Source organism: Cavia porcellus, unplaced genomic scaffold (assembly GCF_034190915.1).
Source record: "Cavia porcellus strain 051 isolate PalLab524CR breed Dunkin Hartley unplaced genomic scaffold, mCavPor4.1 scaffold_1, whole genome shotgun sequence".
NCBI classification, from domain to species: domain Eukaryota; kingdom Metazoa; phylum Chordata; class Mammalia; order Rodentia; family Caviidae; genus Cavia; species Cavia porcellus.
In genome coordinates this window covers 49,666,905-49,683,454 of record NW_026947484.1, presented here as the reverse complement: position 1 = coordinate 49,683,454, position 16,550 = coordinate 49,666,905, and the positions used below count along the sequence as shown (strand labels likewise).

The following is a 16,550-nucleotide window of genomic DNA, read 5'->3' as shown; positions in this document are numbered from 1 at the left end:
GTTTGCAGGTGCACCGGTGCCTGGCTTCCTTCTCCCCAGCTTGGAGAGCCCTCCTTCCGTGGCCTCGCTTGGCTCTCGCCTGCCTGCAATGACAAACAAGAGACACCTTCCCAGGGGAGTCAAGAAGGGCCTCAGCTTCTGCCTAGCGCTTCTGGTGAGGAGACAGAACCGCCTAGCGCTTGACCGGTTTTTGACGGACAACGCTGGAATACTCTCCAGACTTGATTTATTGACTTGTCGGTTTCCATTCTGTCAGGAATCTGATTGACAGTGAAACTCTGGGGGGGGATTCCTGCGGGTATGCACGCAGCCACAGGGCTGTGTGTGTGTGTGAGCCGAGAGCGAGGGGTGCTTGTGCGTGCAAACAACACGGGAGACGTGGGTGCCCTGGGGAGTTGACAGCACTCTAGAAGTGTTTGCTTGGAGTGGAAAGCAGAGTGGGGTGCAGGGTGCGAGCTGGATTGGGGAGTGGACAGTTACAGACTGGCGGAGCTCGGGGTGCCTCGGTCGCCCCCACACCTACCCTAAACCGTCCATCCAGGCTGCCTTTTCCGGGAGAAGGCCCTCGGGAAGGGGGAGGAGGGACGCATGGCGCCTGAGGCGGGGGGTGGGGCAGATGGTCCCTCGTCCGCTTCTCGCACCGGTTGCTGGGAGCCGGGGCGAGAACCGATCTGGGCGGTGCGCCACTCGCGGGGCACGCGAGGCGGCACGTGGGGCACTCGCAGTCCGCCCAGAGCAGCACCCGCGCCCCGCCCCGCCCTTGTTCCCGAAGCCCCGCCTACTTCTAGGCCCCGCCTCTCCCCTGTTCCTGACGCCCCGCCCGCGCCATTTGGCCCGCCCCTCCCTTGTTCCTGACGCGCGGCCCACCCCTCCCTTGTTCCCGACACCCCGCCCCCTCCGTGCGACCCCGCCCCCGCCGCCGCCGCGCCGCCGGTGCGCAGTTCCGCGGCCTCATGCTACTGAGCGGAGCTCCTCCCGCGGGCTCCGGCCCCGCGCCGCGCGCGCAGGGGGGGGCCGGGGGCGGCCCGGGGGGGTCCCGCCGCGGTGCGGGAGGGGCGGGCGCCGGTCCGGGAGGGGGAGGCAGCGGCGGCGTGGCCAAGTGGCTCCGGGAGCACCTGGGCTTCCGTGGGGCGGGAGGCGGCGGGGGCGGCAAGCCGGCGCCCCCGGAGCCCGACTACCGGCCCCCTGCGCCCTGCCCAGCCGCTCCTCCCGCGCCGCCCCCGGACATCCTGGCCGCCTACCGGCTGCAGCGGGAGCGCGACTTCGAGGACCCCTACTCCGGAGGCCCGTCGGGCTCCGCCGTCCTCGCTGCCCCCGCCGCCCCTGGCCCCGCGCCGCCTCCGCGCCACGGCTCACCCCCGCACCGCCTGATCAGGGTCGAGACCCCGGGGCCACCGGCGCCCCCTCCGGAGGAGCGGATCTCAGGAGTCCCGGCCAGCAGCGACCGGGTGAGTGCGCTCTGGGTGGGGGTAACCGCCAGGGTAGGTGGTCGCAGGTCTGGAGATTGCAGGAGGGACAAAGGTGGCCTGGCCAGAGCTGGGCCTCGCGCTGTCACGGGTTTACAGCGGACGCCAGCGAAGCCCGACCCTGAGGCTCGGCGTCTAAAGCCACCATTGTTCAGATTGTCCACCGGTTGATCCGAGAGAGTCCCCGGTGCCCCCCTCTTTCAGCCTTTTCCCTCCTGGGCTCTGCTCCCCTTGTAAAACCCCCCTCATACCACCCCCAGCCTCGTCTTACAGCCTTTATTCTAACGGGAACGAAGGAACACTCTCTCTCTCTCTCACACACACACACACACACACACCCTTGCTGGTTTCTGGCCACACACACACACACACACACACACACTTGCTGGTTTCTGGCCTTTTTGTGCTTTGCCACTTGCAGCCCTTTGATCTCTGACCCATCTTGAAGGGCAGAACCTAGCAAAGCTTTCCCTTCCCGCCGTTGCTGCTCCTCTTCCTCTCTCCTCCTGGAGCCTAAGCATCCTGAAGGTGCTGGAGCTCCTGAAAGGAGGTGAGGGCCAGGGTTTCTCCCTGTGGACACAGTCTGGGAGTGGGCCTTTGCCTTACCTGTTGGGTGTTAGGTCCCAGGAGGCCAGGTTGGGCTCTGCGTGGCTCTTGTCAAGATGTTGGCCACTGAGGTCCAAGCCCATGCCTTTCCATGTTCCTCCAGATAGGAGGACAGTTGTCCAGGACCTGTTGCCCCGCTGAGGTTAAGCCACAGACATATTCCTCCTCTCCCCTTGGCCTCCTTGTGCCCAGAACCTTTCATGGCCTGCAGGCACTGGGGTGGAGGGAGAGCAGTTGACCACTTCTCGGGGACATCGCCTGCCTCTCCCTGGCATAGTGACAACTGAGCACCACCCCCAGGATCTATGTCTGTAAGTCCCAGGAAGATGACACTGTGCCCGGCCCTGTCCTTCCCTCACCCCTGTGAGCTGAGCTCCCTCTGGAGAGGAGAGAGCATGCCTTCAGCACCTTCTTTAGAGCAGAGTTGCTGTGTGAATCCAAATCCTGGCTCCAAGAGGTGGCAGGGTCAGAACTGAAGCCTCAGGAATGTGGTGCTGTTTCTTTTGAGTGTGTCTCTTTCTGTCCCTTCCTACTCTGAGGCCAGAGGCTCGGCTGCCCATCCTGGCCCTCCCCTGCTGCAGAACAAGACTCAAGGGCCGGTCCCCAGGCTGTAGGACCTCTTCCTTGCTCATGTCCCCTGCCACGTGTGACAGTGGTGGTGTTGGTATAAGCCTTGTTCCTGCCACCTCTCTGACCATTGCCTGTGGGCAATGGGCCTGTGCTGTCCTCCACCCTCATCCTCTGTGCCTCTGCTTGAGCGACCCAACAGGCTGTTCGCCAGCTGTGGGCTTTTCCGATGGGCTCATGCTTGTGTCCTGCTATCTGGGTATCTGACACAACACTTGCATCAAGAGTTGTCCACTGCCAGGGGCTTCCTCGCTGCAGTTCCCTGTGCATCTTTTCCCAGAGACCACAAGGGGGCTATACCCCCACAGCCAGGTGGACAGACCCGAGACAGCCAGGGCTCTGCTTGAGTCAGCCTGGGACTGGGGCTGCTCCGATCTGGGGAGCAGACAAGAGAGGTCTTTGTCCATCACAGTGGCAGGAATGAAATCCAGCAGGCTCTCCAAGGAGCCACACCATCAATGTGGTTTCTCCAGTGGGTGTGATGAGGATGCGGATGTCACCCGAGGCTGGCCACAGGCAGGACACTCACTCTGGTCCCTGACCTAGGGCTTCCTGCCATGTAGAAAGGACATTCCCCACCCCTGGGCATGGAGCCTGGGGGATGGCGGGCCTCCCTAGGCATAGCTGAGGCCAGGTGCCGGTGACATGTGCTCACCCACATGTCTGGGCCCCCCTGGGCCTCAGGTGTCCCCTGTTCCTGTAGGGCGGATGTTCGGCACTGTGTGTCCTCTTTCCTCTGGCTTCTGCATGGCCCCTCGATTATGACTCTGGGGTCTCCTCCCATGGGGACTGGGGACCGCCATGTGCCTTGCACTGCCTTCCCTTCCCAGACACTGGCACTGAACCTTGTGAGAGCTGATCAGTGGATGGAGGGGCGTCTGTCGGTGCCCACGGGACCAATGCAGAAGGAGCCCAGGGCACCTAGGAACAGAGAGTGACCTGAACAGGATCCCGAGAGGCCCCAGGGCTTGGAACCCTCCACTGTGCACCACACAGGGCTCTGACTGTGCCCACTGTGGTTGGCAAGGCCCCAGGGTGGCCATCTGCATAGCCAGGCAGGGCAGGTGTGGGCGCAGCAGGAGCAGTGCCATGCAACGGACAGGCAGGCCCTCACCATCTGGCTGCAGGAAAAGCCCTGGCTGGCACTGAGCCCCTGTCCTGCCACTCCGGCCATGCCTGGCAGAGGGGAAAGAGTGGGGAATGCTCCGCCCACTTTCAGTGACCTTCAACAGGAGGACCTGTTCTAATTAGGGGCGGGGATGGGTGAGCTGCCTATGACCATCTGCACAATGGGTCCCTTGCCTCCATCATGCCAAATGCACGGATGGTGGAGGGAGCAAGTGACACAGACTGCAAGACAGCCCTATATTGAAAGCTCTTTGCTTGGGGGTGGAGGTGACCGGGGGTGCACAGCCTCTGGAATCAATCGTGCATGGCCACTGGGGATCTTGTAGAGTTTGCAACCTTCAGGTAGTGTTGAGAGCAGGAGAGGGGTGTGGGGGAGACAGTCAGTGTCCACAGCCAAGCACAACAGTCCCACCTTGAGGTCCCTAACTAGTGTTCTCCCGTATAATGTGTCATTGCATTGCCCTGGGAATGGAAAGGGACCTTATTCTTTGAAGGTCTGGTCCTTGCCTCTTGTGAGTATCTTTGTTGGTTTGGTTTGTTTTTTTTTTTGAGACAGGGTCTTGCGATGTAGTTTAGGCTGGCATTGAGCTCACTATGTAGCCTATCCTGGCCTTGAACTTATGGCGGTCCTCCTGCCTCATCCTCCCGTGTGCTGGGATTACAGGTGTGCACCACCATGCCTGGCATGATAGCTTTCATTTGCCTTCCTGTGGCCCTGGTGAACTGGGGGTGTGATCACTTAAGTAGCATACCTCTGATGGAAGAAGAGGGAGGAGGAATGGAGGGAAAGAGAGGTAGGAGATGGGAGGAATCCAGGTTGAGGACCTCTTTGCCTCTGGCCTGACCTGACCGAGTGCTACTGTTGGTGCTTCGAGGGCAGCTGAGGCCTGTGGGTACCCAGGGGATCATATGGGTAACCCACCCACTTTGCCTGGCACAGTGGTCCTCACTGTGTTGGAGAGATGTCTGCTGCACTTGTCAGCTTGATTAGTGAGTGACTCGGCCCCAGCTCTGTCCTGACACTGCCTGTGTGAGCTAGTGACAGCTGGGACCCTGAGAACCATGGACAGGAGAGCCTGGTTGAGCTGGGTAAGCCCTCGCTGGGATGGAGGCTTGACGGGTACATGCTGCACAGTCTGGCCTGGAACTCATAGCAATCCTCCTGCCTCAGCCTCCTGAGTACTGGGACTATAGGTTTGCACCACCACCCCTGGCTTCTTTTCATTTTGAATGACATAGTGGTTGATATTTACTGAGCACCTGTCTTGGCCTGGTACTTTGAGGTCTTAGACTGGTTGATCCTTGCAGCTACCCTATAAAGAAGACTGTCGTACTCTTGTGGAGTTCTGTATAGAGAAACCGAGGCATGGAACTGTTGAACATTCTCACACAGTTTCCCAGCTAGTAGGTAGCGCAGTGGAGGTTCCCAGCCCTGTGCCCTGAACGGGTGCCTGGGAAGTGTTTGCTGAGGAGCAAGAAGAGGCAGACTGAGAGAAGAGCCAGGGGCTTGTTCTGTGCAGAGCCCACTGTCTCCCATCTCCTGAGTGCCGGGGATCGCTAATGACCCCTCCCTCCATCCCAAGGCGGCCACAAGTGTACCCAAGGGTCTCAGAAGGGGCAGCAGCATTACCCGTACGCCTGTGATGCGTGACATCTTGGTAAGCATGGTGTTGTTCTTGTAATTAGAGAAAGAAAAATAAGCAATGTGTTTCATGTCAAAGGAGCTTTCCAGGCAGATGAACCGGGTGAGGGCGTCCCCAGAATCAAAAGCAGTGCACACCAGAAGTTTGAGTGGGGAAAGGTAAGCAGTGTATTCTTCCCCCGGCAGATCGGGTAAACTAGGTATTCAGTGACAGAAGACTTTCATAGTTAGATTAGACACTTGGAAATACTGAAATAGGCAAAAATTAGAGCGACCTCTTCATGCAGGCTAGAAAGTTCATGGCCTAGTGATTCTAGACAAGTCCCCTGTCACTGAGCTACACCCCCAGCCACTAAAGTAAAGTGTAAGCCACAGGACAGGTGCGAAGAGGTGGCATTTCCTAAATTCCTGGCAGTCAGGAGCCCTGTGTCCCACTCTGACAAGCTGTGTCCCTGCCACAAGGCTCACACAGAAGGGGTCGTCAGAGTCGCCTGGTACTGACCATGAACCCCACGCCAGCCCCCAGGCTGAGAACGGGTACAGATCTGTGTCCTCTTCCCTACGCTGTGAGATGAGTTCAAGTCCCTCCTCGCTCTCCAGCTGAGGAAGACAGAGGTTTCCAGACATGCAACATAGACTGAAGAAGCTGTAGTTTGAGCACCTTGTGAAGCCAGCCTTTGGCACTCCAGCGCCCTCCCTATCCCTGCTGTGGATTTGCACCCCTGGAGCCCCATGCAGAAGGTTGGGGACAGGTCACATGTGCAGGAAGCAAGTCAGAGAGAAGAGCTGCCCTGGGAGGCACTACTGTTGAACAGATGCAGAGCAGGGTCCTGGGCAGCCTGCTGGGTGGCAGGAGGGGGGGCCAGGGCCAACTCTGCATCTCAGTTGTGTTCTGGCAGTCCAGTTCTGGGTCTGAGGGTGTGCCCAGATGTCAGCCCAAGCTTTAATCCTGTTGCCACTGCTGGTCATTCAGGGTCAGGGTGAATGGAGATCTGGAAGTTGGGATCACTCCTGAGGATGGTGTGTGGTCAGAGAAGGAGGCCTTGTAGGAGCCAGGAAGTGTCCGCTCTTCCAGGCCCTGGTGGACACAGCTATGGAGGCCATGGGGCCATTAACAGCAGCAAACTGTGGTAGCTTCGAGGTGCCCTAGGCCTGGAGAGGCAGCCCGGGCCTCAGTTTGGGTTCTGTGGTGCAAGGCAGGTGCTTGGGCTACTGGCCTTCCTGGGCATTGTGGGTGGTGCTCAGGCCCAGGGCTGGGGCTTCCTGGAGCAGGGTGTGGAGCCAGGAGTGGAACAGAGGAGCCATTGAGCTGCCACCTGGCTGCCCACGGGTGCTGCGGGCTGGCATCAGAGAGGCTCACACCAGCCTGAGAGGCTCAGCTCCAGGCCTGGGCGGGGCACACTTCCTGTGGCTCTGACCAGGTCTGAAGAGGGAAGGGGGTTTGGGAGTAGGGACCTCTGGGAACACAGCCTCCCCAGTGTCCATTCTTCCTCCCCAGTGACCTCAGGGAGGGTTCAGGCACTGGGTGTTTGGGGTGAACGTGGCTCAGGCCCTTGGGAAGCTGGGCTGGCAGGAAGACCTCCAGTAACAAACATCTGCTACCAGAAAGCGATGCCCGCAAGGGCAGTGTTGAGCTCCTGGCAACGCAATCCTGGGCAGGTAGAGAGAAGCCAAGGGGAACGGGGAGTCTTTTTAACTCTGGGCTTTTTCTCAGAGCACTAAGGAGCTTGCACCAAGCTCAGGCTCTGCAGTAGTGGACCCCAAAGTCCCTTGGCGGTGGTGGGGGACTGTACTGAGGAAGAGTGGGGAGCCCGGCCACCTGAGAGGAGGACTAGGGATGCAGGGCTCCAGGGCAGTCAGTGTCGATGGCTGGAAGCATTTCTCAGTGCCTGCTGCATGTCAGCTGCCTGCTGGAGCTGGAGAGCCCAGAACAAGGAGCTCCCAGCCAGGGGAGTACAGTGCTGGTGACAGGGCCATAGGAGGTGGCAGTCATCCAAGCAGGGAGGCCAATTTGGGGAAACACAGGAGTCGCCCTTCCCCATGCTACAGGCTCCAGAGCCACCTGGCCTGAGCAGAGTTCAGTCTCCACTGTTGTCATCCCCACGCCCCAAAAGCCTGTGCCCAACTTGGAGAAAGGTCCCATTGTCCCAAGCCAGGCCCCACCCTGAGCACCTTGGGCGCCTCTGCAGGGTGAGTGGCTGTGGTAAGCTCCGACTTACAAGGTGTGGGGACAGAAGGAGTGGCCAGAGCCCATCTTGGGAACAGAGCAGCACCTGCATGGTGGAGGCCCCAATTCCCCTGGCCTGGCCCCATCTGCCGGAAGCCAGGGGGATTGGGGCCGCCCCAGGCTTGTGTCTTTCCCAGCGCAGTCAAGATGCTGGAGGTGACAGAGTGTAAGTTCCAGTCCTAGGTGCCCCACTTCCATAAACCGAAAGATCTTGGGGGTTTTGGTCCCTGACTGCCCTGGGCCTTTATTTCCTGCGTGTGGGATTGGTACTACAAGCCTGGATGTCACTCAGGTCACACAGCAGGGCAGTGGCAGCTATGAGCACAGTATGTTCTCCACTTCCTTTCCTGTTTGTTCCATGTCTGGGGACCCCGTTCTTGCCACCTGTCTGTCCCCTGCCCATTCTCTGAAGCCTTTCCATGCCTTCCGTCACCAGGGCTTGGGATTCCTTTTGAACCGCTTGGGGTAGGTGCTTATCTTGGGGAAATCCTCAGGCAGGCCATGTAGCATCAGATACAGCGCAGGGACATGCAGTTAGCAAGAAGAAAGGTGGGGAGCCCAAGGCAGCCCCCATGGGACCTCTCAGCTGCTCTGGGGTGGGTCCAGGCCTGACCAGGACTCTTGTGCTGTGGGCTGCCCTTCCGACATCTGAAGCCTGCTCTGCTCATGCCCCGCCCCACAGCTAGCCATCCTAGAAGACTATGCAGACCCGTTTGATGTCCAGGAGATGGGGGAAGGGTCAGCAGGTGCCTCAGGGGCCCCGGAGAAGATCCCTGAAAATGACGGCTATATGGAGCCTTACGAAGCCCAGAAGATGATGGCTGGTGAGTGAAGGGCCACAGTGGAGGGGTCCCCCAAGACCTGGGCTCTATAGAGCAGGCTCCCGTAGACCCCCAGGTCTCAGAACTAATGCATGGGTCCCAAGGAAATTGACGGGGGAGGCCCTTTTCCAGGCCCTTGGGAGGGTGCCCATTGCTTTCAAGGCCATTCTTTAGTGAAGGAGCTTGATTTGTAAGAGGACCTCACAACCGAAAGTCAGACAGAAGCATTCAGGATCAGAAGGGCAGGATAGTAGCATGGGCCACGAGCCAATGCTCCTGGAAAGACAGTCACTAGCTCTGAGGCGCTGTTATGAATTTGGAACATTGACATTTTGTCAGAAACACAAGTAGAAATAGCGATGCGATGGGTATTATGCACCGGTGTCCTGAGGCTGGCCGGGCAGCAACAATCCAGGGCAGCTAAGAGGGGCCAGCCATGCGGGGAGGTGCCTCCAAGACTGCAGTGAAGTGTTTGGATGTGTTCCAGAAGGGGTGTGGAATCATCCTCAATTCCTGAACAAGAAAGAAAGGATAAATATGGCATTTTAAGAGGATTACTGAGTCCTTTGTGTGCAGAATGGATCGGAAGAACTGGGCGTCAAGTTCGAGCCAGGCTTGGTGGTACACGCCTGTAATCCCAGCACTCAAGGCTGAGTTGAAGGCCAGGCTGGGCTTTGTAGCTCAAGGCTTGCAGGACTGCGTGGGGGACGCTGTGTTCAGACAAGGGCCTCAAAAACAGAAGGGAAGGAGAGGGAGGAATCAGACTGTTAGGCTGTTGGGAAATTTGGGGGATTTAAGGGGCCATTTCTTCCTCCGCTGAGCCTGGAGATAACTGAAAAAGGAGATGAAACGGGCAGCGGAGCTTGGAAGTGTCAATGGACTGGAAGGTAAGGCTCAGCAGTCTGCTGCCTCGGGCTTCTTGGCCACAGAGCTAAAGTCGCCCGCTCAGGCTGGGGCTGCTGGCTGCCCAGGGAGGAGGGCCCGGGGCCAATCTGTTCTCTAAGATCTGCACAGAGCAAAGCTGGGCCGGGGTAGAGCTCCTGGAGTGCCGCCATCCCTGTGTGGCCATCATCTGGACAGGGAGAAGTGGGGTGAAAGTCGTCCTGTGCCAGCAAGGGACAGGTGGAGTCTAGAGAAGCACATGGGTCAGGTCCAAGGAGAGCGTGCGCTGGGCCGGAGTGGAGGAGGAGAGCAGTGGCCACCTTCCACCACTCCATGGTGCCCTTTGGCTTCTCCTGGGGGATGGGGATCCCCAAAACTCAGCAGCTGGGGAGAAGGTTGGAAGGAACGTGACATCATGGAAGCATCTCTCTGGCCATGAGAAGACTGGATGCCCTGGGTGTTGGGATCGGGCAAGGTCAGGGCCAGGGTGGGGAAAATGACGGTGACCAGGAGCACAGGAGGCCACAGGGAAAGCATGGCAGGAGCTGCAGGAAAGGGGGAGGGCCTACGGGAGGGCGTGGCCCTGGGCAGGAGGCAGTGGGCCAGTGCAGGGCTGTGGCTCAGTCCCCTGAAACGCGTCAGCTTGAGCTGCTCAGCAATTGCTATGTGTCATGGGACCCTTTTTTTTTTTTTTTTTTCTTTTTGAGACAGGGTCTCACTGTGTAGTTCAGGCTGGCCTTGAACTCACAGGGAATCCTGCCTCAGCCTCCTGAGTGTTGGGAATTCAATCATACTGGATTGCCATGCCCGGTCCAGGGAATGCTTTTTCTGTCCTTTGCTCTAGAGCTTGTCTCCTGTGAGCCTTGTGCTTCAAAAGCCCTCAAGTGTTTGGTGTGGAAGGTGTCCTTTTCTTCCCTCTGCCCTCCCCTTCCTTCCAAACCTTCTACAGCCCAGAGTAATTTTGAAGGTGACAGCCCCAGGAGGTGTGGCTGCTGGGCTCCCCTTGGGTCTTGGCTGGACTCACACCTCTCCTGTGTCCTTTTCCTGGCAGAGATCCGGGGCTCCAAGGAGCCAGCCGCCCAGCCCTTGCCTCTGTATGACACCCCTTATGAGCCGGGTGAGGAAGCCCTTAGCCCCGAGGGTGAGGCTGCGCCCTGGCCCCGGGAGTCTCGCCTGCCAGAGGATGACGAGAGGCCCCCGGAGGAGTATGATCAGCCCTGGGAGTGGAAGAAGGAGAGGATTTCCAAAGCCTTTGCGGGTGAGCCTGGGCGACGATGTTTAACACGTCAGAGGGTACAGCAGCCATGTGTGCACAGGTGTGTGTGTGTACACGCATGTGTGTGTGTGCACAAACACGCATATGTGTGTCACTCAATCCCAGGCTGTGGCTCCTTGCAGAGGGCTCTGCACACCGTATTTGTGGCCTCAGGGGGACTCTGTGGATGCTGTGAGGAGTCTCCTGACAGCTGAGCGAGGATCAGCTGTCCCTGTGGCACTGCCGAGCACGGCTCACAGCAGACCCCAGCCCCTGCCCACCCCGCAGCCAGCCTGGGAAGCAACAGCTCCCTCCTTGGCTTCCTGTAAAGCACAGGCCTCAGAGGACAGAGGACAGACTCGAGGATGGGCCGTTTATCTCCCAGAGATCAATACTGTTTGGATCGCCTAATGGGAAAATCTATGGCCGTCATTAGGAAACCTCGTTAGCAGCCCTGCAGCTGCCCGAAGTGTCCCTCTTCCCTGGACAGGCGTTAAATTTAAAGACAGCATCTGTCCCTGTCCCCCTTGGCACAGTCTGCAGCCTGGGCCCCAGGGTGGGTGCAAGGGAGACACACCGGCTCCCCTCCTGCTTCTCCTCTTTTCCTGACCCCTCTGGGCCCTTGAGGGCTGTGAGAGGTGGGAGGGAGGCAGGGGCCACCTGGCTGCTGGTGAGCCCTGCCCATGCCTTCTACCGGTGACAGTCTTGCTCCTGCCCCTCCTGCCTCAGCTGTCCTGTGTCTCAACCTCTGCCTCTCTGTGTCTCCGTCTCTGTCACTGTCTTTCTCCTCCTTCTGCTGCTGGCTCCAGTTGACATAAAGGTCATCAAAGACCTACCTTGGCCTCCACCTGTGGGACAGCTGGACAGCAGCCCCTCCCTGCCCGACGGGGACAGGGACATCTCCGGTCCAGCCTCACCCCTCCCCGAGCTCAGCACGGAGGACAGCAGCGGTGGGTCCCGGGGGGTGGGTCCAGGGTGACAGGTCCTGTTGCCCCTGCAGACTTGGGCTGGAGAAGCCCAGAGGTGGGCCGGGGCTAGGAAACACAACCTACTGGCCTGGGAGCCGGGGGGGGACAGAATGCATGTTCCTCTCCTGGAGCTAGATGTGCCCAGCATGCCACAGAATTCCACATATTTTACATCCCCAGCCCTTTGTAAAAGGTTTTTACTTTGAGACCCACTCTTGCTCGGTGGCCCAGTCTGGGCTTGAACTTTCCTCAGCCTCCCAGCGAGGAGGGGTTACAGGCATCCACCTCCCCACCAGGCAGAACCACGCTCCTGGGCAGAGCTTGGCTAGACAGTGCGATGTACCCCTGGGGTGGAGGCGGGGCGCTGGCACTGAACCCTCGGGTGTGATGGAGAGGGTCTGTCCCTGCAGCTGGTGATTGCAGGATAGTAAGGGCTTGAAAGTAATAAAGAGCAGGATAGAAAAGAGCACAGGCCTGTAATCCCAGGGCTCTGGAGGCTGAGGCAGGAGGATTACTATGAATTCAAGGCCAGCCTGGGCTACATAGTAGATTCAAGGCCAGTCTAAACTACATAGTGAGACCCTTTCTCAAAAGAAGAAAATGGTAAAAGACAGAGAACTGGGAGAAGGACAGGCCCAGAAAGTTCTCCACCTTCAGTTGAGCCTGCAGTGGGTGCCTTGAGGGTGTGTCTGGTGGCTATGGGTGCTTTAGCACCCCAGAGCCAGCGGGGGTGTTGTGTGAATGCCAGTGGAGGACAGTGATCATGTGCCTGCGGGTCCTGACCTGGGACCTGCTGGGGCAGCCGGTGGGCTCCCAAGCCTGGAAGGGCAGACCCCACTCCGGGCTTCAGGGAAGGGTGGCGGGCAGGCAGCTGTCTGGCGGCGTGGGCAGGATTAGCCTGTCAGGATGCACCAGGGACTCGGGTAATTGTTCTCCAATCGATAAGTCATTTCTGCAGAATGGCTTGGCAGGGTGATTTGGAGAAAGGTAATGAACTCTGAGGAGGAGAAAGAAACAATATTATCAGCGCCGATGCCCTGGAGCGGGCAGGGGGCTGTCAGCTGCTCCTGAGGAAGCTGCTAAGCAGTTTCCCAGGTAGCTGCCTCCCCAGAGGGCCGGTGGTGAGGGAAACTGAGCCCCATCCCGGGATCCACACATCCGGTCCCGAGTCGGGGAGGGGACCCTGTGGCTGCCACTGGAGGCCAGGGTCCCCAACGTCCCTGACCCGTGCGTTCCCCGCAGCCCAGTTTGAAGGATCTGAGAAGAGCTGCCTGTCGCCCAGCCGGGAGGAGAAGGGGCGAGCACCTCCCCGGCTCCCTGCAGCAACCCCCAAGCCAGCCAAGGCCCTGGGCACCGAGCCCAGTAGCCCCCTGGGGGAGTGGACGGACCCCGCGCTGCCTCTGGAAGACCAGGTGTGCGTGTCTGCATCCACCGGGCTGCTGCACGGGCTCCCTGCAGGGCGGGCCAGGCCTCACAGACGTGTCCTCTCCCCTATTCCCACAGCTGGTACCACGGGGCCATCAGCCGAACCGATGCCGAGAACCTGCTTCGGCTGTGCAAGGAGGCCAGCTACCTGGTGCGCAACAGCGAGACCAGCAAGAATGACTTCTCCCTGTCCCTCAAGTGAGTGGGCCTGGGGAGGGGCGTCTGGGACATGGGGCTGGCCCTCCTGGCCTCAGCCACAGTCCAGAAGGCTACTGGTAGTCACTAACTGTGGCCCCAGGAGGCTTAGGCAGGAGGTTTGCTTTGAGTTGAGGTTATCCTAGGCTATATAAGTTTAAGGCCAGCCAGAACAGCACAGTGAGACCCTGTCTCAAAAACAAGATTTTAAAGAGGACAGTTAAGGAATTTCTAAACTACACTTACCCAGGGAGAGGGCTGTTCTCATTCCACTTCCATAAAGGATGCAAGAAAAATTCCAGGCCTTGTGGCACACACCTGTAATCCCATCCCTGCACTTGGGAGGCTGAGGCAGGAAGATCATTGCAAATTCAGAGCCAGGCTACATGGTGAGTAGAGTGAGATCCTGTCTCAAAAAATCTAAAGATATGAGAGAGAGAGAAAAAAAAAAACGCCAAACTTGAGTTAGGTAACCTGAGTCCTATACTTGGATTTGATAAACCAGCTGGTACACAGCAGTAATCCTAACACTCTGGAGGCTGAGACTGGAGGATGATAGACTTGGAAGTCAGTTTAGGCTACAGAGCAAGTTCAAGGCCAACCTAAACTCCACACCGAGTCTGTCTCAAGAAACAAAAAAAATAATAATTTTTTTGTTTACAAAACTTCACATGGCATATTGTTTCAAATAATTACAGCTAAAATTTGTGTTGGATTCCAACAGCATATGCACCATACCAACTACTGCCCATCATCAGAATGCTTTCTTTTTATACACACAAAATAGATTAAGGGGGTTAGGACTTGCTTTCAGGGGTAAGGTCACTGGCTAAATCAAATCCCCAAGCCCAAGCTATTGCAGACCGTGGTGTTGTATACCCATGAGCCCTTGCTAGTACAGAAACTGAGGCAGGAGGATTACTTAAGCCCAGAAAGAACAACATTTTGGAACAACAGTTTCCAAAAAAAGAAAACAAATATATATATTCTCCAACGTGGGGTTTGAACACAGCTCCATCTGACTCTGAAGGGCTCTGCCATGTGTCCCTGAGGGCTTCTGGGCCGAGATAGGAGAGATGCAGGGATCTGGCTCCCCAGTACAGACTGGGAGCCAGCTGACCAGCCCTGGCCACACCCCAGCCCAGGCTGATCTGCCCTCACCGGCTGCCTCTGTCTGCCAGGGCCTCGTTTGCATATAAATGGCTTCTCTGAAATACAATTATGGTTTTTCTTCTCTCCCTAATGGAAGGGCTTTCACTAGTAATTAAACAGCTTCCTCCAAAGGCTTGGCCAGCCCTAGCCCTGTGGCCTGCCAGTCCCACCCGGCCCCCCAGGGTCTGGTGAGGGCCTTCCTGGGCCCTAATGGATCCTGAGAACCTGGGCTGGGGAGGCAGGGCCAGCCACCCTCTCTGGTGGTCTGGGATGCCCCGGAGGCTGGCTCCGCTGACCTGCAGGAGAAAGTACAGTGTGCCACCTGGGGAACAGGTCAGGAAGGCAAGGCTGTGGCCTGGCTGTGGAGAGGGGCACATGGTGTGGGGACCCTCACCACTGCCCACAGAGGCTGTCAGTGCCAGCCCCAGGCTTTTATCTCAGTCCTGCAGAGCCTCAAACCCTGACCTCACCCAGCCTCCTGGGGCTGGAGCTACCCCACACCCTGCAGGCTGCCAGGGCTGTCTTGCTGGCCTTGTGCCCAGGGAGTGAACTACCAGCCTGGCCTCTGAAGATGGGAGCCTAAGGACAGACCCCCAAGTCCTGCCCTTATCTCCAGTTTCAGTCCTGGCCCTGGCAAGCTTCAGAGCCTCTCCAAAAAAGCCATTACCCAGCCTGTGGGTTTCAGGCTGGGACCTGGCAAACCACATGGGTGGTAGTTTGGATACTTGTGCCTGGGCGTGCAGGGCTCACTCCCATGTCCTTGCCCCAGGCTGAGAGCCCCAGGACCCCTCGGGCCCTGGCATGAAGCGACTCCCAGGGTGGGTAGGAAGATGGGTGGAGCAGTGGAGCCTCAGCTTCTGGATGTCACTCCAGCCCCCAGGGTGCATGCAGGGGCAAGAGCTGGTGCAGGGCCCAAGAAGGTGCAGGGATGCACTTGAAGGCCAGCCTACACCAGTGCCCCCACCTTTGCCCCCACCCTGCCCTGCCCAACCCGCACCAGCTCCCTGCTGACTTTGGAGCCTGGGGGCACCCTGAGGGCTGAAGTGCCTGGGTGAGCGCCCTGGGCCACCCTATACCCGGGTCTTTTGTTCCTCGCAGGAGCAGCCAAGGCTTCATGCACATGAAGCTGTCCCGGACCAAGGAACACAAGTATGTGCTGGGCCAGAACAGCCCCCCCTTCAGCAGCGTGCCGGAAATCGTGCACCACTATGCCAGCCGCAAGCTACCCATCAAGGGGGCTGAGCACATGTCGCTGCTGTACCCCGTGGCCATCCGGACTCTGTAGACGCGGGGCAGGATGCCGGGACAGACCCGGATCCGGTCTGGGCACCTGGCTGAGGGCCTGGAGGGTCCCACGGAACTTGATCCCGCCACCTGGCATCCCCTCGCTCTGGGGGTGTAGACGCTGCAGATTCCTTAATTTATTGTGACGAGGGAGGCGCGGGGGCCCTGGACGGGGGGCTTGTCCGGAGCCCGGGGACCCTGAGGTCTTCGGGAGGCGCCGCCCGCCCTGGGCCCTGGGTCTGCGGGGGGCAAGTGCGCGCGCGCTCCCGGGGCGCCTCCGCTCCGGGCCAACCGCGATAAATAAATAGATCCTGCCAGGCACATTTGCGTCCTACCGGCCCTGCGCGCGAGAGAGCGCGCGCAGACAGGCAGCCGCGGAAAGGCGATCGCGGCATTAAGGTCCTCGGTTGGAAGAGGCAGCGCGGGACAAAGAGCCGGGGCCTGGAGGCTGCAGCGCGCGGGCTGGCCGGGAGCGCCCCCTGGCGCTGCACCTCTCGCGGTCCTCCGCCCACCCCCGCGAGTGGGCGGGCAAACCGCCCCCCACGCCCCCCCCCTGCTGCGCTGGAGCTCTGGGAGGGCTGCCCGAGAGCCAGGTCCCAACCCCAAAGAGTGGGAATCCCCTCCAGGGGCTTCTGGGAAGTATATGTGCTGATCTGACCAATGTAGCCAGGCTAGCTCAGGTTGTGTCCCCTCTCCCAGCCTTTTCCAGAGCCCCACACCCTCTCTGCCCTCCTGAGCTGCCCCTCCAGGCCCTGCACGGGTAAAGGCACCCTTGGGCGCCTAGCCCTACGCGGCTCCTTCACCAAGTGGAGACTGGCTGCTGGCGTGAGTACGTTCTCCTCACCCTGCCCTGGCCCGGATAAGGAAACCTG

General features: G+C 59.1%; 1 protein-coding gene and 1 long non-coding RNA gene across 4 annotated transcripts; one reads left to right on the top strand and one right to left on the bottom strand.

Annotated features, from left to right (window-relative positions):
- Nucleotides 1-938: 938 nt before the first annotated feature.
- Shf (Src homology 2 domain containing F) lies at nt 939-15,999 on the top strand. Of its 3 annotated transcripts, XM_005004552.4 has the most exons (7): nt 939-1,448; nt 8,379-8,520; nt 10,451-10,657; nt 11,464-11,604; nt 12,865-13,036; nt 13,126-13,245; nt 15,493-15,999. In XM_005004552.4, exons 1-7 carry the CDS (start codon nt 954-956, stop codon nt 15,677-15,679), a joined length of 1,464 nt encoding a protein of 487 aa, XP_005004609.3. In that variant the 5' UTR covers nt 939-953; the 3' UTR covers nt 15,680-15,999. The 3 variants fall into 3 exon arrangements, with proteins under 3 accessions (XP_005004609.3, XP_063104136.1, XP_063104138.1); XM_063248066.1 differs by lacking the exon at nt 11,464-11,604; XM_063248068.1 differs by lacking the exons at nt 11,464-11,604; nt 12,865-13,036 and having other exon boundaries at nt 15,493-15,702.
- On the bottom strand, nt 11,665-16,372 carry LOC134475935 (uncharacterized). The gene is made up of 3 exons (XR_010047262.1): nt 16,014-16,372; nt 13,489-13,662; nt 11,665-12,619 (listed from the first exon to the last, which is right to left on the bottom strand). It is a non-coding gene; the product is annotated as an uncharacterized LOC134475935 (long non-coding RNA).
- Nucleotides 16,373-16,550: the final 178 nt, after the last annotated feature.